This window comes from Sus scrofa, chromosome 7 (genome assembly GCF_054392235.1).
Source record: "Sus scrofa isolate SSC_HxYL_T2T_F1_AM1 chromosome 7, Sscrofa_HxYL_maternal_Yorkshire_Landrace_v2.0, whole genome shotgun sequence".
Taxonomy (NCBI): domain Eukaryota; kingdom Metazoa; phylum Chordata; class Mammalia; order Artiodactyla; family Suidae; genus Sus; species Sus scrofa.
The window spans coordinates 8,677,362-8,703,004 of record NC_139389.1 but is presented as its reverse complement, the minus strand read 5'-3'; the positions used below and the strand labels follow the sequence as shown (position 1 = coordinate 8,703,004).

General features: G+C 42.8%; 1 protein-coding gene and 1 long non-coding RNA gene across 10 annotated transcripts in view; both read right to left on the bottom strand.

The window, feature by feature from the left end:
- LOC146401174 (uncharacterized) overlaps window positions 1-25,643 on the bottom strand; it is a 1,049,691-nt gene that overhangs the window by 164,904 nt on the left and 859,144 nt on the right. The window lies entirely within an intron of this gene.
- The window catches only part of HIVEP1 (HIVEP zinc finger 1), a 145,842-nt gene continuing 137,165 nt past the window's right edge, over window positions 16,967-25,643 (bottom strand). For 7 of the 9 annotated variants that reach the window (XM_013987646.3, XM_013987642.3, XM_013987643.3 and 4 more), the window contains 2 exons: window positions 20,753-21,231; window positions 16,967-18,652 (listed from right to left, as the gene is read on the bottom strand). In XM_013987646.3, coding sequence (XP_013843100.2) covers window positions 17,516-18,652; window positions 20,753-21,231 — 1,616 coding nt within the window. In that variant the 3' untranslated portion in view covers window positions 16,967-17,515. Of the gene's footprint in view, window positions 18,653-20,752; window positions 21,232-25,643 lie in introns of those variants that run through there. The other 2 variants (XM_084967364.1, XR_014809585.1) reach the window with 2 other exon arrangements.

Sequence of the window (25,643 nt, the reverse complement as noted above, 5' to 3'; positions counted from 1 at the left end):
CCTTTACGAGTTGGGCCACAATGGAAGATATTTCAACAAGTTGATGGAGGTGAAATAACAGCCTCCCTCAACCAGTGTGGTTCCTCTGCATCTTGCAACATCAGCTTACCTCATACTTATTTAACTGCTAAAAGAAAAGCTTACTTGAGAGTTACATTTGAGAATTATGCCTCTTGAGAATTTTTTAAAATTGCTACTGCAGTAGTCCATGTAGTAGTTGCTAAAATTACATTTTTCGGTGCCTTTTTTTTCCCGATTTGGTTGCTGAAGCACTGTTATTGTAAAGAAAAATGAGCAACCAGCTGCGCATGAAAGTTTAAAGTATAATGCAGTAGAAAATATTGCACATCATGAGAGTTTTAAACGGGAAAAATAGGAGCCATTTTTATACATAAATACCAATCAGTATGACAATTATAGTTATTCTAACTTGTTACAAAACTCTTGGTTTTCTATGACTAAATTAATTGATTCAAGAGATGTTTGCAATCCTACCAACCTGGAATGCATCAGGCACTGCCATAGGTGTTGCCCAGAGAATAAAATAGAAATGGTACCACAAGGAGTATCCAATCTTAATCTGTCTGTCTGTCTGTCTGTGTGTATGTGTGTATGTATGCATATATATATATATAAAATCTTTGCTATATATATATATATATATATTTTTTTTTTTTTTTTGGCTGTGCTCAAGGCATGTGGAAATTCCCGAGCCAGGGATCAAACCAGAGCCACAGCAGTGACAAGGCCAGATCATTAGCAGCTAGGCCACCAGGGAACGCCAAGGAGTTTGCAGTCTTGAGAAGGGGTGTAGGAGGATACTAAACAAGCCAAAAAATAGATAAAGAAAGGTAAAAAACCTCCGCCTGTGATAAATGTGTATAGAAGGAATTAGGTGTCATACACACACATACACACACACACACCACACACACAACTACAAAAAAAAAGGAGCCTACTTGAGGCAGTTCCCCTTATGGCACAGAGGAAAAATATCCGACAAGTATCCCATGAAGCTGTGGGTTCGATCCCTGGCCTCCCTCAGTGGGTTAAGGATCTTGGGTTGCCATGAGCTGTGGTGTAGGTCACAGACATGGCTCAGTTGCTGCATTACTGTGGCTCTGGCGTAGGCTGGCAGCTATATCTCCAGTTGGATCCCTAGCCTGGGAACCTCCATATACTGTGGTTGATGCCCTAAAAAGCAAAAAATAAAATAAAATATATATTCAAATCTTTTGCTCACTTTTTAACTCAGTTGTTAGCCCTATTTTTAAGGTGCGGCTTTTCTACAGTTTCAACAGAATGCCTGGGGGATTCAATGAAATGACTCCACCCTGACTGGGCAGAACCCTCGTACTTGGGAACCTCCAGGATCCCACGCAGTGCAGCCTCCGGGTAGCTCTTCTCTGATGATGAGCCTGGCGCTCCACGCTGCACATGCCCAGCTTGGCATCCGGGGAGAGACTCAGAGGAAGCTATGCTCAGGTCGTTCCTTCTTGGCCAGGCCCCTGGCATGCGGACGTTCCCCCAGCCAGGCATTCAACCCACTGCCAGAGCGACGACCCTGGCAGATCAGCGCCAACACCCACTGCGCCACGAGGGAACTCCCACCCACAGGTTTCTAGAGCCACCGCTCTGTGCCCTCTTTCCACTGCGAATACCCTTCTCCGCGAATAACCCAGGTGCAGACGACTCAGAGCCCTGACATCTGGTGTCTGTGTCCTCCAGCCAGCTCTGCTCTCGGCCTAGCTTGACTCCCTTCCACTACAGTTTGGAAAGTGCCCCGGGCAGAAAGCTGAGTGCATGTGCGATGTATCCACAGGGCTGGGTGTTAACAGCAGACCTGGGTGGCATATTGTTCAATGTCTGAAAAGAGTGACTTGCTATGGTCTTTCCAGGTGGATAGTTGATGACTTGAGGTCGTTGAATCCAATATCTGTTACTCAGTCGTATTCACAACCAGAGGTCCCTTCTTTCTTAATACGCAAATGTTTTTGTTTACCCCAGAAATTTTTTAAAGGGACATATTCATAGAGGATACACACACACACACACACACACACGCGCAACTTTAACCTGAACTGTTGTAAAAATATTTTGAAGACCTCCACTGCTCTTCATTTTTACATAAATAATGATTTCTCCTAGATAGATTTTTTTTTTATGTTACAATAAACTAATAATCCATTTCAGCTTTCAGCTGAATGCTTTATTGTATGGGACAATTAAATAATCACTTATAAAAGTTTTGATTTTATTGGTGAAATTTAATGAGTATGAGAATTTTTTTTCCCTAGTGCAACTGCTTCGTCAAAACAGAAAATGCATGCTAAAATATGCCGTCTGTGACAACGGTTTGATGCACCAAAGGGCCACAGTTCAAACTGAAGAGGCCATTCAAAGAGGAAATGGATGCGTCAATAGCCTCATTATTCTGATCATAATGAAATTAAAATGCAAATCTAGTCTGCCAAAATGGGATTGTTAGTGAATGCCACACTCATAGGTGGTGATGAATACAGATCAAAACATACCTGTGTGCGTGTCTGGATGAGTGGAATGAAGAGAAGTTTGCCCCAATCTGTATTTAGTGTGATAACATTATGATCAAAAGTAGGTGGTAAAGAAAAAAAAATTTATATTTATGGCAAATGTTACTAAAGGGATTCATATCTCAACCTGTTGCAGCTGACATTCTAGAAAATTCCAGATCAGCCCACAAACTGATCTGCTCCATTCTCCATACAGACTCAGATCTTTGCTGGAAACACACTGCCTGTAGTTTCTTGAAGGCAAAAAAGAAAGGCAATGCCATTAAATCCAGAACCGTCTGCCAAGTGCGAATACTTGACAGAAGGATCATAATAGTGCCCCCTTTACATTCTGACAAATAGCTCACATGTCCCCAAAAGATTATCTATCAGTGAATTCACATCAATAATGTGATTTAGTCTAAAATCCCTGCCACTGTAGTCTCTTAAAGTAACATTGAGCTTAATCCTTTGCAGTTCTTTAAAATGTATTTTTGTTAGTTATCTGTATTTCAAACCTCCTTCACTTCCCATGGAAAAAATGTGAGCACAGATTCTACTCCTTGTGTATGTATCTCTAATTTCAAGGGATACAACAAAATTTTTAAGATTATACTTCCATCTTTATTCATATCCATATATAAGCAGTGTGAGCTGTACTATAATTTTGAGGGGCGGTGGTTAGACAGGGCCCAGAAATGAGCTGAAATCCCTGCTCAATAATTAAAAGATCATATCTTGTAAATGTAAAAAATGATGAAAGTTGGCAAAAAGATTTGAAATCAGGGAATCTGAACTCTAGCGCAAGAAGAACAAGATTAAATTAAGTGATTACAACGTCGTTACCTCGTAGTCTTCTCATCTAAAAAGTGAGGGGTTTTATCCGAAAGACGGCTGGAGAGCACATCTCCAAGGACCCCATCATGCAGCTTTGCAACCCAGATGTTTGCACAGAACGGTTCATAAACACAAGAGGGAGCTGGAGCCAGAGTTTTCTCCATGGCAGAGTCCCCCCTTTAAACATGCATTTCCTTCTAGCTCCCACGGAGTTTTCGCTCTTTCTCTCTCTCAATCTCTCCCTCTCTCAACTTGCCTCCTGCGGATTTCACCTACGTGCTTAATGCTGCCGCGGAAGTTGAGACCCGTACCAACAACAGCTTTATTGTCCCAGGCCTATGAATTCATCAGTTCTCAAGAACTCTTGCTTCTCAAAATGATTAAAACTATAGTTGGTATGCTCCCAACCCTTCTTTTGTTTTCTTTTGGCTTAACATTTTCCTAAAAAAAAAAAAAGAAAGAAAGAAAGAAAAAGAAAGAAAGGAAAAAAAAATTCTCCTAGCTGTTGAAAGTACATTTTCTTTCATTTCCTTTATTATTATTATTATTTTTTTTTTTTTTTTTTTTTTTGCCTTGCCCATGACATGTGGAATTCCCGGGCCAGGGATCAAACCTGTGCCACAGTGGCTACCCAAGCCAGTGTGGTGACAATGCCAGATCTTTTACCATCTGTGCCACGAGAGAACGCCTACATTTTCTTTTGAATACATACTTTTTCTCTTTTAAAAGGTCCTGTATTTTAAAAGTAGATAATACTGCACTACAGTTGAATCTCTGACATTGTTCTGGCTTCTTACTTGCTTCATCTATTTATTTCTTTTATTGTTTTTTAGGGCTGTACCCTTGACATAAGGAAGTTCCCAGGCCAGGGATTGGATCTGAGCTGCCATTGCAACCTACACCACAGCTGATGCAATGCCAGATCCTTTATCCCACTGCTCCGGGAGGGAATTGAACCCATGCCTCCAGAACGACCCATGCACTGCATTCTTAATCCACTGTGCCCCAGCAGGAACCCCTGGCTTCTTCCATTTAAAAAATTAGGCCTTCTTCTGTGCTAAAGTGCCCAAGCTTTTCTGAGCCTCGGGAGAGCCACCAGCTGAGCTGACACCACATCCCTGCAGGAAGGACCCACTCATTAGCAATCGAGAGGAAGTTCTGATATCGCCGCCGGTGACACTGTCTCCTTGCACAGTCCTGCTTATTGGATTAGGAGATTTTAATCTGTCTCTTTATTGGATTTTCCTCCCGAGGCTCTTTTGAGGCAGGCATGGCAGGCATTTTCTTTAAGGAGGAAGAAATGAACCATCAAAGAGAGTGGGTCGCAAAGGAGGAACAGGGCAGAGCTGGCGGAGAACCCACCTTCTCCAGCCACTGGTCCTCAACCCCTCAAGCCATCCTTCCTGCTGAAGGAAACAGGCATTTCCTTCATCCTGCATTAGAGTGAAAACTCTGACACCTCTGCAAAAATACCTCGTTTCATATTAATCCACACATGATTACAACTTGGCTTGCTCCTTAGAAGAACAATCCGTCTCTTAGACGTGCTCAGAACCTGCCAGCTTTGTGACTGTTGGGCAGATGACTCTGATCTTTTGGCTTTGCAACCCTGAAGCACCAGCTGAGGAAGGAATTTCTGAAAGTGATTCTTTTCGTTTTTTGAGTGTGATTCCTCATGTACCTCTTTTTAACCTCTTTTTTTATTTTTTTCATTTCTTTAAATAAAAGGGGAGGAGTTCCCGTCTGGCGCGCAGAAATGAATCCAACCAGTATCCATGAGGACTCAGGTTTGCGTCCTGGCCTCGCTCAGTGGGTGAAGAATCCTGTGTTGCTGTGGCTGTGGTGTAGGCCAGCAGCTGTGGCTCCGATTGGACCCCTAGCCTGGGATCCTTCCATATGCCACGGGTGCAGCCCTAAAAAGCAAAATAAATAGACAAATTGATAAATAAATGGGGAAATTTTTTAAATAAGATAAAAAAAAAAAGAGATGCTGATGAAAGTGTGTAAATTTTTTCTCTCTGACTGGTCTAAATGATAGGTTCCTACAACAGATTTCTGAATACCCGCTTTAGTCAGCATCCTAAATCGCTTTTCCCCCTCTGAGTGATACTTTGTTCCCGGCTGTTCACACACAAAGTGCTTGAGCTTCGGTCCCAAGGTATGGGCTCCCCCATTCCCAATTTTTAGGAGCTGTGAATAAGCTACAGAACCATTGGATTTGGATATGCTGAGAATCAAGTTTTGGGAGAAGAAATAAGAGGTCCCTCATAATTTCTCTATCTTCACTTGTTATGATCTCAGTCTCTTTTGGCAGATTAAAAAAAAAGTAGGAGTTCCCGTCGTGGCGCAGTGGTTAACGAATCCGACTAGGAACCATGAGGTTGCGGGTTCGGTCCCTGCCCTTGCTCAGTGGGTTAACGATCCGGCGTTGCCGTGAGCTGTGGTGTAGGTTGCAGACGCGGCTCGGATCCCGCGTTGCTGTGGCTCTGGCGTAGGCCGGTGGCTACAGCTCCGATTCGACCCCTAGCCTGGGAACCTCCATATGCCACGGGAGCGGCTCAAGAAATAGCAACAACAACAACAACAAAAAAGACAAAAGACAAAAAAAAAAAAAAAAAAAGTAGATTTTCTTGTCTGTACTGCAAAATACAGTATCACGTTCAAAAGAAGGGAAGAAAGGATTTTAAGGTGAGTCATCAAGATATTGGCTTTCCCATTTTATGACATGAGAAGACCCACAGCTGCTCGACAAATAGAGGCTCTCACCTTTGCACACTTGCGTTAGCACAATGGCATCCAGGATAATGCTTACCTGTTCAGGTATTAACTTCAGCGAGGGAGTCAGTGCTTTGGTATTTGGGTGTATTTCTGTTGGCTCGAGAACATACTGGAAGTCCCCAAATACTTTTCCATTGGGTTACCTCAGTTCTCTGCCACAACAGCCTGGATCCATTTCACAAGCCAAGATAAGCAAACGCACAATTAGAGTTATGAAGTAGTCTGCTCATTCAGAGTATCAGCTCTTACCTTGAACTTGGCCAAGCTGTCATCCTTGCTATATGGAGATGTACAATCTAATGAAATTATATGTTGTAAATATCTGTACTTAATATATCCTTTCAAGCCTATTCAGCATTAAACAGCATTTATAACAAAAAAAAAATCCTTTGCTGCCAATGAAAACAAAGGTATGTTCATATATTTGAATATAAATCTCTTGTGCAAATTTCTGACATTGTAGAGATGTGATATAATCTGGAAAGAAAAGAATCTTCAGGTGCTTCGTGAATAGACTGGAACCCACAGGACAGCCTAACACTATTCCAAATCCAATAAAATGGAAATGGTAAATGAATGACAATTATGTGGTGTTTATGAAATACAGGACACACTGAATATCTTTCTCATTCTTCATACCAAAACATCTCTTTATAATTACTTGTTAAGAAATTTAGAAAACAATAGTAATTGTGGAGAAGGTGACAATGAGAGCCAATCTGTGGGTGATTATTAAACACCTAGTATAAACAGATACATTTTCCCCTCTAAAAATATTGAATGGTTATAATTACAGTTTATAGGGATGAAGGACTCTTCTCAGTAAATGAAGATTCAAGTTGGTGAATCACTGCAAAAGTACATGCCAGGGAAACAAGTGAATTTATTAAATTAATATGAATATACTCAGCTTACCCAATGATGTCCTGGTAGCTAGAAAAGGATGTGGCTGAAGAACAAGGATGATAAGCCCACAGGAGATATGGGCTTCTACCTTTTCGGGGATCTTGTGCAAATATTTATCCATCCCAAGCCTCAGTTTCCTTAACTGAAGAAGAGTGGTGGCCTCATAGGTCTAATAAAAGGATTAAACATTTTAAAAAACAATATAAATTGCAGAATAGAATACCTAGCCCACAGTAAGTATGCATACATTTGAACACTTATTAAACCCTAACCCTAGCCTTGCTCCGGAGTTAAGGATCCAGCTTTGCTGTGGCTGAGGTATCGGCTGGCAGCTGCAGCTCCAATTTGACCCCGAGCCTGGGAACATCTATATGCCACGGGGGCAGCCCTACAAAGTATCCCCATCATCATCTCATTTGGATAGCTTCCTGTCCCACTTGGGAGTCACGCCGAACTTCCCGGGCAATAAAAAGCAGCCCCATTTCCAGAGTAACTAGAGATGCTGAGAGACACCAGCCTACCTCCGTGGCCAGGCTCCCCACCCACGGCTGCAGGAGGTTTCATCTTTCTCCTACCCTGGTCTCTGAGCAGGTCTGGGCAGGCCTGGGCCCAGCTGTGATGTCTACAAAGGAAATTCTCTGCGCCCTCTTCCTGCCAGACCCCACGGAGAAGAGAGAATAAGGGCAACCCCAGGCTGCCCGGGAGATGCATAGGCTCGCTTTGGCGTGGTGCTCCATCCCCTACGCATGCCACACACGCTTTTTCACCAGCCGACAGCCTGTCTTCTCCCTGAGAATGAGCAGGAATCATTTTTAGATGGAAGAGCTCACGGAAGCTGTTAGACATCACCTGTGTGATGTAGTCGTTTTACTTGGGCTTTGACTGGTTTTCCTGCAAAACGCAATGTTAGAAAACACTTTCAACACAGCCCAGCATTTTGCGAAGGGTGTCAGTAGTTTTCAGAAAGTCACAGATACGATCTGAGCATGGTCTTGCAAGGGCGGGTGCTTTCTAAGTATTGGTTGAATGATGCAAATGACTTCGTCTCTGTCCTGTTGCAAAGTGTTCAGAGTCACTGGAAAACTCTCCGAATCAATGCTGACATTCATTCAGATATTGTTTTGCACCAGGAATTAGCAGCTTTACATGCTGTCTGCTTTAATCCCCCACACCCTATGAGGTGGGATTTACTCTTGCCCTAAATGGCAGATGAAAACCTTGAGGCGTAAAAAACAACTAACTTGACAATTAGCTGATAAGTCGTTGACCTGGAATTTAAATTTAGGCCATCTGTTCTTAAGACTGTTTGATTCCATATGCACTATGTTTCTTGTTTCCTTATGTAATATTTAAAAACAGAAAGTGAAAATTAAGGTTATGTTTTGATTTGACACACAAACTCTAGAACGTACGCAGTATCCATGCTAATAGCATCGTTGCAACGTGTGGATAGTGAACCTGAGATATTTTTTGCAAATCCCTTCTCTCTTGTCCAACCCAGTGTGGGCATAAGTTTGCAGGGGTAGGAATACAGTCTTAAGGCCACTGAAATAAACCTTGAGCAGAGACTGAACCAAAATTCAATCACACTTTAGCCAACCCATCTCAGCGTTCCCTAACCCTGCACTGAATTATTGAGATGGGCAGGTTTATTTACAAATCAGTTATTTACAAACATTTGTATCACTTTACAAATCGTTCATACTTTCCTGGTGCATGCTACACACTGCAAAGGCAGTTACTCAAACAGCAAACCTCAACACAAACAGCAAGGAACTCTTCAGGTGCCTCTGAGAGACAATTATGCAAGTCTGGTATGAAATACTTTATCTATTTCAGTTGAAATTCTAAAGAATCTATGTCTCTACCCACCTATAGCAGAAACTTTAAGTGTTTTGACATCCGTATCTGTTTTGTCTTCCAAATCCCTCTTTTGGGGGGAAGGATTTAGAAAAATGACAACAAAGAGTTCGCAGGAATTTGTTTAGCTGCAAAACAAAACAAACAAAACATTTTCCAGGCTAGGCCCCTGGGGTCCCTGTGTCAGTTCTGATCTTTATCTCCGTTTAAAGGACTTTCCGAGCATTGACCTAAAGGCATTCAGGGCTGCTTAAGCTTCAAAGAGGATTGATGTACCATGTACTGAACATTGTACTTCTATTTCCAACAGAGGCTGAGACAGAGAAAAATATATTGTATTACACATTTAACTTCATGGCCATTAACCAAAAGAAATCATTAATGATTTGGATTTGAAATTCACCTTAAAAAAAGTTTTAAAAATTATTTTATCTCTCTCCTCGTAGAGTCAAGACTCCTGTGTCTTACCATCAACATTTTGAAATCTAAAGGTTGGAGCCCCTGGCCGACTATAACGTGTTGTGCGTTATTTTATTAAAAGAATTAATACACTCAGTGAAGACAGGATCTTTCCATCATCAGTTATTAATGGTGTACAGTTGGTTATAGAAGCAGACTCTGCATGACATATTACACCACTCCTAGGGAACTATGTTTAGGGAAATATGAACGTCAAAGTAACAGAAGGTATCTCCTTGTGTAATGGGTGAAGATGTTCCAACATAACTGCCTTCAGTGCATCAGAGGATACAATGCTGCGTGGAACCCAGTCTTAACATTTGACCCTGTGGGGCAAAAATAAGCCTTGCTATTAGCAAAGAAAACTAGGCATGCCTGGCTAATTGACTGAACTCCAAGCTGGCTTTTCTTTCCTTGACTGATCTCTAGGAATGTGACGTCTCCTTGTCTTTCACCTACCGAGTTTCCTTAGATCCCATTCGGCAACATTCAGAAGTAAATAACTACACACGCTGCCTTTCAAGTAGCTGAAAACAATGAAAGATGTCTTGTCTCAAGCAAAACCAGCGTCCAACAAGTGTCCATTGGTCTTCATACCTTTATCAAACCCTCAAATATCTGAACATCAGAAAAGGTATCTAATTATTCACGTCTATCTTCCAGACACCAAAATTAAGGATTAGAAGAAAAGAATGCTAAATTTCATATACTTGCCTCTAGTGGTTGACTCTGAGATATGGAGCCATTTGCTAAATAGATCCTTCCTTTTCCTCTTTTGCTGCTTTTGTAAAAATCATTTATACATGTCTTCATCTCCTTCTAAATTTCCATCTTTGCTTTCTCTACATCCTTTTAAAATATGCACATTGGAAAAAACGAGTACAATTTGATGTCCCCTCTTCTAGAAGAAATACGTTTAAATAATTTTCTATCAAAAGTAATGGAAAATTGCTCTTTTTTTTTGGAAATATTTTTGACAGGATCAAATTCAAAGACTTGATAACATGATGTTATGCTGTGCTCAGACCTTGTCTTTCTTAGACAATGTGAATCCACACTCAGTTCAATCCAAATTTTATCCTCATATGCTATGTAACAAAGACATCTTGCTCAATAATAATTAATAACTGAAACCTAAGACACTTTGGAGGTTTACCTGTTTTACGCTTGATTAGAATTGTCACTTTAGATTGCCATTTTATTTGCTGCTATTTCAGTTAAGTATTTCCTCACTAAATATTTTTATGGCTTCTATTATATCAATTATGAGAAAAGGTGTAGAAAAAGTTTATAAAGTCTATTATCTAGACAAATATGCTTGGCGCTGGACATACTCATTTCAGTATGAAATTTAAATGGGATGGCTTATGAATGCTAAGCAGACTTTCTCCGAGAAATGAATACAATACAACCCAATTATTGTAAATCTTACTGAAAGCAGCATGGTACAGTGGAAAAAACTGATCTAGTTTTAAATCACAGTGTCTCTACTTAACTAGCTTTGTAACCCATTTTCTCAGCCTAAAATGGGGATAGCATCATATGGCATTTGTTGTAATTGTTAAGATTCGAAAAACGATATTCTATATAATGTGAGTTATAAAATACTCTTCTGATGTCAAGGGTGCAAGACTGAATAATCCCAAAACGTAAATCTGAATTACCCTAAATCTGAATACCTTTAAAGAAAATGTACCTAATTTTGAAAAGTAATTTTAGCATATCCAGTTAAGCCAGGAGATTTTCACATTTAATTTGTGGTTTCATTGCAATTATCTGGATTAGTTACGTCTTTTCAGAATTAGGTATACGGCCTGAGTGGTGAGGAAAGAAGCTTTAAAACGTCCTAGACCCCTAACTTCCATTCTTTCATCATTTTCCCAACATGCAGTCCCTACCCCTACCTCAGTCCAGTGCCCCTAAAGAATAATTCTTCTGTGCTCTGGAATAAATCCTTAACGGCCAATGCAACCCTCCAACATTTTGGGATGAGAGTCCTAACTTCTCAGACATCAAAAGCAGGGCACTTCTTAAAATAAAATCTTTGAGATTTTTCCTGGGGACTTTTAATTTGCATTTAGAAAAGGCTCTAGCTACAAAGTAAGCCAAACTTGATTCATGACTTTGAGAGAAATATCAGCTTGGTCCTTCTCCCTGATGTAGGAACCTGGGGGAATCGCGGTTCCTGGTCTTGGGCTCTTCTCAGCCGCCTCTATGCTCTGCAGAGCAGGTCCGGTCCCCAGAACCCTCATTCTTTCAGAACTCACTTTGGAATAAAGTGGAGGGAAGACCAGTTAACACTTTCCTCCCCTGGCTGACCCTGATATATCTTAAAGGACTGGTGTAAACAGTACCAGAGTCTTTCATCTTGCAGTCTCCCTTGAAGAGAAGTATTTCTAATATTTATGCCTTGTTAGTATGCAAATGAGTTTTAGTTTGTGAGCCTCGAATGCCCACTAGCTCTGTGCTGTGAGGTTAATCCTGGTTTTACACAGAAATTGGTGGAGACACAGGATTTCCCTATTAGTCTGAGTTCTTTTTTGATATTCCCCTAATGCTCTCCTTTGCTGAGTGAAAAGACAACTTCATCATTATTATTTACTACAATTATTCTTTATATTTCTGCCTCACTCTCCTGACGTATCTTTTTGGCTGTCGTGATGAACCATCCAGTTTCTGCCTCCAGGGCTTGGTGGCCTCGAAAGACATTCATCTGTCTCTAGCTTGTTGAAAGTTGGAGTCCAGAAATCCCAGCAAGGAAGGATACTCCCATGATGCTCTGTCCATAAGGGCACAGAGTGTGGTTATCTTTTACCTGGGTCTAAATATTCTATTTCTCTTATCTCCAGAGTGATGCTTTGGAGAGGGGTGAGGATGGCACATACTGAACTCCATATAAATGGAATAGCTGCATTTTAAAATATGGTTTCATTTTCCAACACAAGTGTTACAGCATCTTTTCATCGCATCTCTCCAGTTGGTCCAGTCTTCTTGGAGGCCAATCCTCCTTAATGTGGGTCATCAGCAAACATCTCCTGTATTATGCTGGTCCTTTCATTAAAAAGAAAAGATCCCGTGGCCGGCGTGGCAGTGGATAACTTGGTTTGCCTTCCATGCTCCCTGCATTACTTCCCTTGCTCTCCTCCCACGTTTGCTGCCCTATGATCCCCACCCCCCCCAATTATTAGCGCAGGAGAGATATGGGGCTCCTTTCCCACCAGCTCTGACTCATTGAGTGCCCTTGTCACATGAAGAGCCCACACAGTTCTAATCATCTTGAAATTCAGCCCTTGTTCTCTATTATAGAATCATGGCTCTGCTAGACGCTTGTTAAATCCCCCAAATGTGGTTTAGTCCCTTTGTCTCCACGCTCCCTTATGCTTCCTGCACCTTGGCCTATGTGTAGTGCCGTTGTGTCATACAATCCTGGATTCGGGTACCAGCACCTGCATGCCCAAGTTTGATAACATCGTGAGATGCAGCCTCCTTGTCTGTAAAATGGGAGAATACCTCCTGCCGGGAAGCACTACATGAGATTATAGTAGGGATTAATATTGGTCCCCTTCCACACCATTCTGGAGAATTCCCTTCCCTTCTATTTTTTTCAGTTTAGCAACGTCCCTTCAAGGCCAAGCATGTCATATATTCCATAAGCATTCCCAGATCAACTCAGCCCCGAGCTCTCCCCTGTATGTACCCCTACAGCTCTTGGCTGTGCTCCTTTTAGGGCCCTAATATAATTTGCATCTGGTTGTACTCTTCCAGGGTACTAGAATATATAAGCTCCCTGAGGGTAAACACCATTTAACTTGTGTTCAGTTAGCATCCCAAAAGTGCTTTCTGCATGGCTCAATAGGTATTTGTTGCAAGTCTGAATGAATCTTCTCTCTTCCGCTTAGACTGGTTCCCCCGCAAAATTTTAAATAACATATCCACCTCCACCCTCGTCGCTCTATTTTTGTTCTACTGCTCAGCATCATCTCTGTTCTAAAGTCCCAAATCCTAGATCTCCTTCAAAAATACGGCAGTGCCCGCGTTCTTTTGTGGAGCATCAGGTTAAGGATCCGGAGTTGTCACTGCTATGGCTTAGGTTCGATCCCTCACCCAGGAACTCCCACATGCCGCTGGCACGGCCAGAAAAAAAACAAAACAAACAAACAAACAAAAAGGCAATTCCCAATACACAGGAACTATTCTTTAATTATTAAGACAGCAACTTTCCTACCTTTTGAAATGTTTATTCTCTGGTTTCTAAGATTACTACAGACTAGTATTATTCTCTAGTTTCTATGGCTTAAATCCTAAGCAGCCATTCTCCTTCAGGCTAGAACATGTGTCGTCTAATTTCTTCCCTCTTTTGCACAGTGTTGGAGTTGGTCGATACCTAAATTCTTACTGAAGGTGGGATGTCTGAGCCTTCTCCCAGTGCACCCCAATTCAGACAGGGCACATCTAGGGCAGGATCCCCTGCTTTAACTCTTATGCCTATGTGTGTGCGTTGTTCTAGATGAACACTGTATATGTAAGAGCGGCATTTTAAGATTATATCATTTGTAGAGAAAAATACTTTACTATTCCTGTTTTAAACTTGTTCTCTGCACTTTTTTTTTTTTGTTATGACAACAGGGAGTTACTGTCATTAAAATATATATTTATATTATATATAAAATATATATATATAAAATATATTTATATATTAAATATATATATAAAACATATTTATATTATATATTAAACATAATAACCTTCACTGAATACTAAATAGATAATTATCTAAAGTCATGGGAAGTCAGTTTGGGAGAAGACTTTTTTTTTTTTTTTTCCAGCCACACTGTGGCATGTGGAATTTCCCGGGCCAGGGATTGAATCCAAGCTGCAGCTGTGACCTATGCCACAGCTGCAGCAATGCCAGATCCATAACCCACTGCACTGGGCTGGGTGAACGGGTACCTCCACAGAGATGAGTGGGATGGTTCCCCAAAGTGCCATAGCAGGAACTCCTGGGAAATTCTTGTTTTAGGAAGATTTAATATTCTGTGTTTAGAAGTTACAGATGGTTTTAAAACAAAATTATTCTAATGAAAGTCACCTTTGGTTGTTGCTTGATCTAAAAATGATCTCCATTTGATCTCAAACTTCATCCTAAGATGTAATATTAAAAACAAAAGTCAAGAAGAGCGTATATTCTGCCCTGAGCATGCATCAGCAGAGAAACATTACCTCTCTTGACAGTCTTCCAACAAAAATAATGATCCCTAATCCTTTCTTTTTTTTTTTTGGAAATTTTATTGGAGTATGGCTGATTTGATCCCTAATCCTTGTGAAGCCTCACCATTTAAAATCCAGGTCAGAGATGAGTAAGAAAAGTGTTATTTATGCTGTTTCTATGAAAGGAAAATCATGGCAGTATTATGAAAATAAAAAGAGAGAAACAAAATCTATATTAAATGTTACCAGTTGATTAAATTTCATTCTGAAGTAATTAGCATTGTAGTCTAAAGTTTGGGGAACAAAAGTAAGGTAGTTTAGTGACATTGATTTATGTTAAATTGCAACAAATAAGTCAGAAAACAGATGTGCTAATCTTTGACAACTAGAAAAAAGCCTTTTGTTGTTTCGCCATTTCCAACACTTCTGACAGTGTCATTTCAGCAGATTCACACAAGAAGATGTAAGATATAGAAATTGTTTCCCCTCATGCTTTTCACCTGTTTCGCTACGTCCTGACCTTCCAGCTCCCTATTAACCCGGGTATTTCATGGCAGTGCCGCAAAGTCGAAGGCAAACGTGGTCTCCCAGCAGTCTGGATTACTTCTAAGTAAATTATTGTTAAGTCATTATTTTAAGTCATTTATATTTAAGAATGACTTGCTCCTTGGGAAAAAAAAAACACTTTGGAGAAAAAGTTGAAAATTATTCCCTTATATTTTGTCCATGTGATTATTTCAGAATACGATGACACAAACTTTATGTTTTTGATTTAGCTGCTTCTTTCAAATGTTAGCAGAATACATCTGAAAGCCGTGTGAAAGTGTTATGGTCAGTAATATTAAAGGTATATGTACAATACAATCAATCTTAAAAAGAGTATGAAACAAACCCGAGGTATATTACATCATTATGAAAACTTCAAGGCAGCAACCAAGCATATCACAACATTTAGTTAAACGGAGGACTTCTTCAAATTAAGAAAATTCTATCCATATGAACTAAAAAAAAAAAGAACCCAAAACCCAAACAAACAGGAGTTCCCATTGTGGCTCAGTGGAAATGAACCTGACTAGCATCCATGAGGAAGCAGGTTTGATCTTTGGCCTTGCTCAGTGGGTTAAGGATTGGGTGTTGCCACAAGCGGTGGTGTAGGTCAAAGACATGGCTTGCATCTGGTGTTGCTGTGGCTGGTGTAGGCTGGCAGCTGCAGCTCTGATTTGACCCTAGCCTTGGAACCTCCATATGCCTCATTTTCGGCCCTAAAAAGGCAAAAAAAAAAAAAAAAAAAAAAAAATTTAGGCCATAAAAGCTTAATACAGGGGCATGACAGTTAAAACTTATTTTGAGAAATGTGACAGATAATGGACCTTATTTTCAACAATTATATTGTTAAAACTATGTGATTCCTTCGGTAGAGGTTTTCAGAATCCTTTTAAATACATTTTGGAATATAAAATGCCGTTTTCATGTTTTTGAGAATTTTGTTAATCTGTGGGCAAGTCTAAATGTAAATTGAAGCATGCATCCAAAGCATCACCAAGCATCACTGACCCACCTACTGAGGCTGGGGCCCATTTTTACAGGTCAGAATTTAGATCATGGCACGCAGGCCGAGATGACAGATACTTTTCTAAGGCCCAGATCTGAAGCAGGGGCTAGCTGACAGCAGGCCTCCAGAATCCTTAGAACACTTCTTGCAAGCACTTTCGTCTCACCAACTTCATAGAGCTGAAATCTTCATGCAGTAGGCCTTTAAAAACATGAACACAGGGTTTTAATAAGGTGCCAAGTATTTAAGTTCCAACATTAAAATTTTTTTTTCACAAATGTAGCGTCTACAGTGATCAAGTAATAATGCGAATCACTGCAGTGGCAATTGTGGATTCCACCCCATTTGCTGCAGTAAGTTAAGCCTCTCAGGACAGGAAGTAATTTAGATGTCGGAATTGAATTCCTCTGTAAATCCTGGACCCTCTGTAGTTTGGTCCCAGACAGAGCGCTCGGGGTAAACATGCAGGGCAGAGAGACAGAAAGGACGGCAGGCCTGGGCCGCAGCCTGAGGAACCGGGTTTCCCAGGGTGATTACTTTGTGACTAATGTTACATTTACCAGGAGTCCTCATTCCCACATTTAGCACCTTTGCCCGTTTCTGGCTGTGTGCTCTCTGGACCTACAGAAAGTGTTTCATCGCAAATTAGAAAAATGGGCGTCTTGGCTAAGCGGGCTGCACGGCGCTTCCCACGGCAGTAACACCACGAAAGCCCTCATTTCTCAGAAATATGAGTGTGGGGGGGAGTGTGTGGAGGACGGTAATCTAGGGCTATTTTCCGAAAGCAGACTGCTGCTCGGGACGTGACACAAAGAAGGTGCGACTAAAGCGATGGTAAAGTCGGTAAACAGTATTTTACTGAAACATTTCATTACACAGAAAATCTGTCTGAAGTGTAAAGTTACCTGTCTTACACAAGAAGGACAGACCCATTTTCAAAGACTAATATGAATACAATAAATACGGAGTTTACATACTAACTTATACACAGAAACTCTGCCCCACAGCCATAAAAATTTATATTTAACAGTGCAACATATAATTTAATCATTTGATTTATCTGACAGGTTTTTCTTGCTAAACACAAATACCTACCTGGTTTTCATATACATATAATATCTCTTTTATGTATATATTCAACAATCTGTACAGTTTCTAAACATAAAACTCCTAAAAGGCACAAGTGTCTATACAACATGTACAAAAATGGCTGGAGCTGACACAAAACAACAATTATTGGTCAAAAGTTCATGATTGCACAAAGATTAGTCATGAGTTTATGTCAGAAAAATGTGCTTTAAGGAAACGAGGGTTTTCAAAGAAACCTTTAAGTGTTATATAGAAAAAACCGAAAAACCAAACAAAACCCCCAGATGGGAAGCCCCTAGGTCGCGATCACGAGCCTGTCCTCGTCGTCGTCGCTGCTCACGTCGCTGAACTGCGGGGCCGGCTGCCTCCGGGGCGGGGCCGGGGGTCTGGGCGCCGCTCGGTCCCGGGGGCCTGGCGGCTGGCCGGGCGGGGGCTCGGGCGCCGACGCCGGTGTGCCCTGCGCCGCAGGGAGTTCGCGCTGGGGCCTGGCGGGACTCGCCGAGCCGGCCCTCCCCGCGCTCATCTGGCCCGGGCCGTCCAGCCGCGCGTGCTCTCCGGCCGGGGCGGGTGGATCCGGAGCCTTGCTTGCCTTTTCCCGCTGGCCTGGAGGCGGGCCCTGCGGAGACGCGGGCCGGCCGCCCTGAAGGGCGCCGGCGGCCGGGGGCTGCGCCTCCCGGGCTCTGTGCGGGGAGGCGGGCATCCCCGGGGCTCCCTGGGCGTCCGCGGGCACCTGGCTCACGGAGGGGACGAGCGCGGGCAGGGTGATGTTCAGGATCTGGAGGCCGGGGATGGAGGCCTGGGGGCCGGGGCTGCTCTGCGAGGGGGGGCTGGCGGTCAGCACCTGCAGCCCCACGGCGTTCAGCGCCAGCCCCGGCGGGTGCACCTGCGGGCCCAGGTGCCTGTTGGCCAGGCCGACGATGTTGACGGCCTCCACGCTCAGCGAGGGCAGCGGCTGCAAGGCCGGCGTGCTGAGGTTCGGAAGGCCTGGCACGCGGATTTGGCCGATGGGAATACATGGCACAACACTGCTTAGTTCAGCCACTCCGGCGGGATTTGTAGTGCCAGAAACGTCCGTGCTCAAGTCCCCAGGGGCGCCCACGGTTCTGTGAATGACGTTGACCGCAGGGATCGTCAGTTGCATCGGCCCCGTTTGGATGGGGACGAAGGTGGAGTAGGTGAGGCCGGCAGGTACCACCTGGATCCCCCCGACGGGAACCATGTTGTACGGCGTCCTGGATTGCTGCTGCGAGTGCAGAGGGAGGTGGCTGAACAAGTGAGTCTGGGGAGAAGGCAGGCCTGGCGGTGGCTGAAGAGTCGTTTGGTGCTTCTGCTCCTGAGGGCCCGGCGGTGGCGGCGAGGTCACTGAAGGCGGCGGCCCTCCTGTCTGAGGGCTGCGCTCGGCAGCAGGAGGAAGAAGGCGCACAGTTGGGCCCTAAAAGACAAGGCAGAACAATCCTTTGATACCAGAGTTTTCTTAGTAGGCACCGGGCTAACATGTTTAGCTCTTCTCAAGTCTATCCTTCCCGAGGTAAGAGCATGTCCATTTGCATTTCATAAAAATAAGCTTGCTACAAGCTGTATTTTGACTTAATCAATTTCCAACTAAAAACCTATAACTTCAATCTCTTTATTTTGTAGTACAAATAACAACATTTTTTTTTTTTTTTTTTTTTTTTTTGTCTTTTCTAGGGCCATGCCCGCGGCATATGGAGGTTCCCAGGCTAGGGGTCAAATAGGAGCTACAGCTGCCGGCCTATACCACAGCCACAGCAATGCGGGATCCGAGCCGCATCTGCAGGCTACACCACAGCTCACAGCAACGGTGGATCCTTAACCCACTGAGCGAGGCCAGGGAACGAACCCGAAACCTCATGGTCCCCAGTCGGATTCGTTAACCACTGAGCCACGACGGGAACTCCAACAACAACATATCTTATATAGTACTTCACATTTTTCAAACACATTTCCTAGAAATCATCTCATTTTATACTAAGATTAGCCCCGAGAGGTAGCCATAATTATATTCTTCTTCCATTGTTGTTATTAATGCTGGCTTCACTCTATTTTCTTTCTTCCTTCCTTCCTTTCCTTTCCTTTCTTCCTTCCTTTTTAGGGAAGCACTCACGGCACATGGAAGTTGCCAGGCTAGGGGTTGAATTGGCACTGCAGCTGCCAGTCTACACCACAGCACAAGGCTGGATGCTTAACCCAGTGAGCGAGGCCAGGGATCGATCCTGCAACCTCACAGACACTGTTGGGTTCTTAACTCGCTGAGCCACAACAGGAACTCCAGCTCTACTCTATTTTGGAGATTAGGAGTAATGAGACATACTGAGGTATTGGTTGGCTATGAGTATTGACGCAGAAGGAAAAATTACCTGAACTATTCACATATGAAATAAAAAGTAGCCATTGATGAAAGGTCTGCAGTTTTCATTTGTTCGTTCGTTTCATCGTAAGTGTATGAAACATCTACTGAAAACCAGATTTCCAAATTTCCAGGTGTGGGAGAGATGTGGGGATAGAGCAGTTGAGAGCAAAGATGACTGATGTGAAAGTAATGGAATGTTATTAGAAGGATAAATGTTGCCAATCCCCCCTTTCACACGATTATCATCTAAACACCAGCTTTTCCTTGATCTCTCCGCATTATAGATCTACACTTATATACTCACTTAAATATTCACACAACTTAAATATCAGTGCGATTTCATCATATTCATGTAGGATAGTCTACAGAAATCCAAACGTTCACAGCCTTTTTAATTTTTTCCAGTGCTACCCAGCAAACCCAAATCTGCCACGTTGAGAAATCAATCCAACTGCGCTCATCAGTCCACAGGAGTGGGAAGAGAACTGTCAGCGAGAGAGGCGAGTGCACACTCTTCCGGAGGCCGCAGGGTGTGTCGCAGCAGCAAATCCATCCCGGCACAGACCTCGGGAGGGGAGGGGGAGGTCCTTCTCCAGGCCTGAGTCTGGCCCTCAGCCAGTGCCTGGGCAGGAGGCTGTCCTAAGCCGCCTCAGCAATTCCATCCTTCAAGCAAAGTGAACTTCTTGAGACGTTTTTTGGGTGACGTTAACTTTGCCATGGAAACTGGTGGCTGCCTAGCCAACAGGGCCAACATGCAAAATGTTTGGATAATTCAGTGCAAATCCATCACGTCAAAGCCAGTGGAAGAACAACTCAGAAAAAGCGTGGAATACACAGGTTCCAAGATTCATGCTCTCTATTGGCACATGCATATTTTTTATTTCAAGAGTTTTTTAAAAAGCGAAAAGTAGTAAGTGAATATAAAGAGCCCTTTGGCTCTTTCTTAGTTTTGTAATACACTATGTAAACTCCGACCGAAATACCTGATGAGAATCCAAAGGACATAAATGTCCTTGGCCTTAAATCAAACAACACAAAAATAAAGTGAAAGAAACTGAGTTAGGTGTAAATGAGCAATTTAAATACATTATTTTCTGAAGACATTAGGTGCCTCAGATTTAACAGGTTAAGAAGGAAAGCAGCAGCAAACCAATTTACTACCTGTGTGAAAGCAACAGTCTTTCCTGCCACAGGGCTTCTCAGGATGTCCTCGGGGTCAGGGTAGTCCACAGACATCTGGTGGCAGGGGGACCTGGGCGCGGCGGCCCCCTCCCCGCCCTGGGCGGCGGGCTGCGGGGCCCCGGCCGGGGACTCGGGCGGCCGGCTGTAGTCCGACGGCCCTGTGCTGAGCACGGTCATCTTAGTGGGCAGCGCTCGGGGCAGGACGTCCATCGGGTCCGGGTGTCCCCCGGAAAAGCAGTCGGGAATCCTGCCGTCCTCGTCGGCGCCCCCCGCGTCCTGGAGGCCGCCTCGGGCCGGGAGGTGCTGCGGGCTGGCGGTGGCCGAGGGCGCGGCGGACAGGACCGACTCGGCCTGGCTGTCCTCGTCCTCGTCCTCGTTCTCGTTCTCGTCCTCATCCGGGCCGTCGGATTCTTCGAGGTCATACCCCGGCCGCTCGTAGGGGAATCTTTGCTTCTCATCTATAAAGACAACCGAGAGGGTAAGTTCTACAAGGTTTTACACGTGGGCGGACGCGATCTGTTCTTTTCTACAAACTCGGCAACACCGGGAGGGACATTCAGAGGGAGGGCTGCGAGTCAGCACAGAGTCTCCACGGCAGTCGAGGAGGATCCACCCGGGAGGAGGTTAGTCGGTGCGGCAGGAGTCAGAGAGGTGACAGAGCGGGGGTGGCCAGGACAGGCTTCCTTAAGGACGCAGAACACGCTCGAAATGAGCCTCGTAAGAGCACCCGGGCAGAGGGCGGTAAAAAGCAGAAATAAAGGCTTCAAATACTATACCCGTAAAACCCCCCAAAGAAGACTGAACTCTACAAAAACAGCAAAGGGGTTACACTACAACTCCTTTTCTGAGCTCTTTTTCTCTATCGACTTGTTTGAATCGCCCTTCTATTGAACAAAGTAAAACAAAAACAACTGCATTAACTCACAGTGGAGAAGACTATGAAAAAAAAAATATATATATAGAGGTATGACAGTCACTCTGCTGCACAGCAGAAATGAACACACTGTAAATCGATTGTACTGCAAAAATAAAATAAATCTGAAAAATAAAATTAGACAAAAACCTGATATTTGTGAACAGAATGATTTTCCTTAATATTTTAGACATGTTTCCACTGGCCTCTGAAGAGTAATATTCTGTAATATTTAATCCTACCTTTTTTTTTACACTAAGAGAGGTGCTAAAGTTTCCCATCGTTTTTTTCAATGGTGATTCAGTCCACTTCTCACAGGAAGGGGAACATTAATTAAGTCATTAATATCAGCTTTATAAAGTCATGTTCAATAAGAAAACTATATTTAACAAGGAACATTCCAGACAGTCCAGGGAATAGTTTCAAAATTCTCATAAGCTTGTGTGAAACTGATTTGAAAACTTACCTAGTCAAAATCTTGCAAAATTAGAGGTGCTTTCCCTTAGAAAAGATAATAAACTTTAAACAGTGAAATAGGGAAGGAATATAAAACCTCTACCCCAATTTGTCCTCCCTGAACTATAATAAAAAGGCATCAGACCATGGTCAGCTTAGCTGTGGTACAGGCTGCATTTACGTGCACTTTCTGAAGAGAAAAAATGCAAACAGAGAAATAACTGATAGGTGTATTTCCTGGGTTTTCCAAATGGTTTGCATATGAATTTACCTCACTACTCTTTCTATATTACAAAGATAAGTTCTTAGAGAAAAGTCTCGAAGCACCAACACCAAAACGTTTGAGGACGATTATTTCTGGGATGTAGAACCGACTATAACTTTTCTGTCGTTTATCTCAAGCACATGCTATTTTTACAATTAAAACATTCAAAGATAAAACAAATACGCACTCAGGTTCCTTTAACAGTGATTTCATTAAGTCTTCTGCTTTATGGTGCTACTATTTTGTTGTCAAATAATACATTAAATAACACCAGCCTACTGAATCCCAGCAGATGCTCATGCTGGACACAGGATGGTGATTTCTGGGCAAATGCCCTAAAATGTCCTGTCTCATGGGTCTCTCTGTGCTACCTTGTCTGATGTTTGAAATTCTAAAATTATACAGTCACTCCCCTATAGGTTCTACACACTAGTGCAAAATCAGATATATTTTTAGGGAATTTAATATGAAAAAATTTAGACAAAATGTGGACAAAAGAGAAAAAGTAGAGAAATCGAACAAAAACCAAACCAAACAAAACACCCAAAAGAAAGAAAGAAACCAGACGACTGACTAGATGGAATCGGTTCCTGGAAAGGGAGACTGATTTCTTCAAAAGCCAACCCTGCTGCAAAGTCTGACTAGGGTGAGACTTGTTTTACCTTAAAAACTACAACTTTTTTTTTTTCCTTTTAAATAGGCCTACCTTTACATTTATGACTTTTCCCAAACTCATCATAGGCCAAACTCCCAGAAATCAAATAGTGCAAACTCTAGAGACTGTGTCTGCAGGAAGAAAGGAGACACAGCTTGTGTCACCTGGGGTAGATGTAACAGGACACTGGTCAGAGGAGCTCAGCTGAACAGCAGACAGGTTGGGTAAAGCCAAGTATGGGCTGGAAGGGCTGTGTCACTCCTCTGGGGCCACACTCTCTTGCAGGCGCAATGCTATGAACACCACTCAAGCACTCAGAGGAAAGAGTGCTAAGTATCCAATGTGCTTCAGATCTAGGGGAGGGGAGCAGCCTTTAGCAGGGCCAAGGACCTCCACCTGGATTCATCTCCCCTCTCTCTACCAGGGAACAAACGCTTTATCCTGTGCAGAGAAGGGCGGCAAGCACTGCTGCCCTAGTGCGTTGGTCAAAACTTACTGCAGTGGGGAAAGGGAATGAATAAGAGGAAGACACACTTCTACTCTCTAAGGAGGGACGAGATTGCCCTGAGTCCATCACAACAGCTGAGGAGCGCGGAAGACTGCGAGGGCCACGGCCGAGAAACCTGAGAAGAGGGTGCAGGCAGAAGGCTGAGGCTGGGTCAGAACAGAGTTTCCTCATCGCCTCCTCACCCCCTAGTGCCAACCTGTGGCGCTCCAAATGGGAGGTGACAGCAAAACACCACTGGGAGAGGAACAGGAGAAGAGCAGAACGTGCAGGGCAACCAGCTCTGAGGCACAGGGCAGAGGAAAGACCTGAACCTGGAGCGGACAAGACTTCCTCCTGTGATCCATCCTCCACCCCAAACAAGACGTGTCTTGGCAGGAACCTGAGGCCTCTGGAGGCTCTGATGGTGGCCTCAACAACAACACATCTCTCCCACCCAGTCCAGCTCCTGACTAGAAAAGCTCTACTTCCCCCTGGAAAGGCCCGCAGGAGAAGCACACTCCTTGCCAGGCAAAAGCCATCGATATTGGTCTCTACTGTCTATGTAAGATGACTAGCTTTCAAAGAAAATTGCAAAACACTACAAAAGGCAAGAAAAAATACTTGGGAGAGAAAAAGCCATCAGAACCAGTCAGATATGATAGATGTTAGAACTTCGAGACAATTTAAGATAATTGATGAATATGTTAACAGCTCTAATGAGAAAGGTGAAAACATACAATGTCAAGTGAGAGTTTCAGCTGCGAGAGGGAAACTATGAAAAAAGAAAAAAGAAATGAAATGCTACCAATGAAAAACACAGTATCGATGAAAACTAAAGAAAAAACAAAAACCCAGAATTTTATGCTCATTGAAAATAATTTTCAGTGATGAAAGAGAAATACAAACTGTCTTAGAAAATAAAAACTGAGAAGATCCACTTCCAGCTGACCAACTTGATGGTAAATGTTAAAGGAAGCCCTTTAAGAAGAAAGAACATGATATTGATGGGAACACGTATTTATCCTCTCAAGTGAAGAGAGACAGAAAGAGAATAAATGAAGAAAATTAAAACTATTGCCTTTGGAATGGATTAGCAATGAGATCCTGCTGTGTAGCACTGGGAACTATGTCCAGTCACTTAACGATGGAGCGTGATAATGGGAGAAAAAAGAATGTGTACATGTATGTGTAACTGGGTCACCATGCTGTACAGTAGAAAAACAATTATATTGGGGGAATAATAAAAAAAATTTGAAAAATAAAAACCTGAAAAAACAAAACAAAATTTTTAAACTGCTCGTTCTAAAAGATAATGTCTACAGTTATAACAACGCAATGTGTGCTTATAACATATGCAAATGTAAAAGGTGTAACAGCACCAGCACACAGGATGGAAAGGAGGACGTGTGAATATATTGTTAGGACGTCTTTATATGACATGCAAAGTGATGCAACAGTCTTTGAAGGTAGACAACTAAATTTTCTTTAAAAACACAAACAACAAGCCAATAGGGGAGAAAAAAGTAGCATCTTAAAAAAATGCTCAACTAAGGCATAAAAAGGGAAAAAAATAAAACAAATAGAAAACAACTAGCAAGGTGGTAGACTTTATTCTAATTACTTAAAAAATAACACTGAAATGAAAGGTCTAACACATGAATTAAAAGAGAGAGATTGCTAGAGTTCCTGCTGTGGCGCAACAGGATCAGCAGTGTCTTGGGAGTGCTGGGACGCAGGTTCGATCCCCAGCCCTGCACAGTGGATTAAGGATCCAGCATTGCTGCAGCTGCGGCCTAGGTAGCAACTGCAACTTGGATCTGATTCCTGGTCCAGGGGCTCCATATGCCACGGGGCGGCCAAAAAAGAATTAAGAAGAGAGATTGCTGGACTAGGTGAAAAAGCAAGTCCCATGCATACACTGTGGACAAGAAGCCCATTTTAAACATAAAGACATGAAGGATTGAAAGAAAAGTTTAGAGAAAGATATACCTTAAAACATTAGCTAAAACAGAGCTAGAAAAACTATATACCAATATCAGACAAAGTAGACATCAGAACAGGGAATGTTATCAAGGATGAACAGGAATATTATAC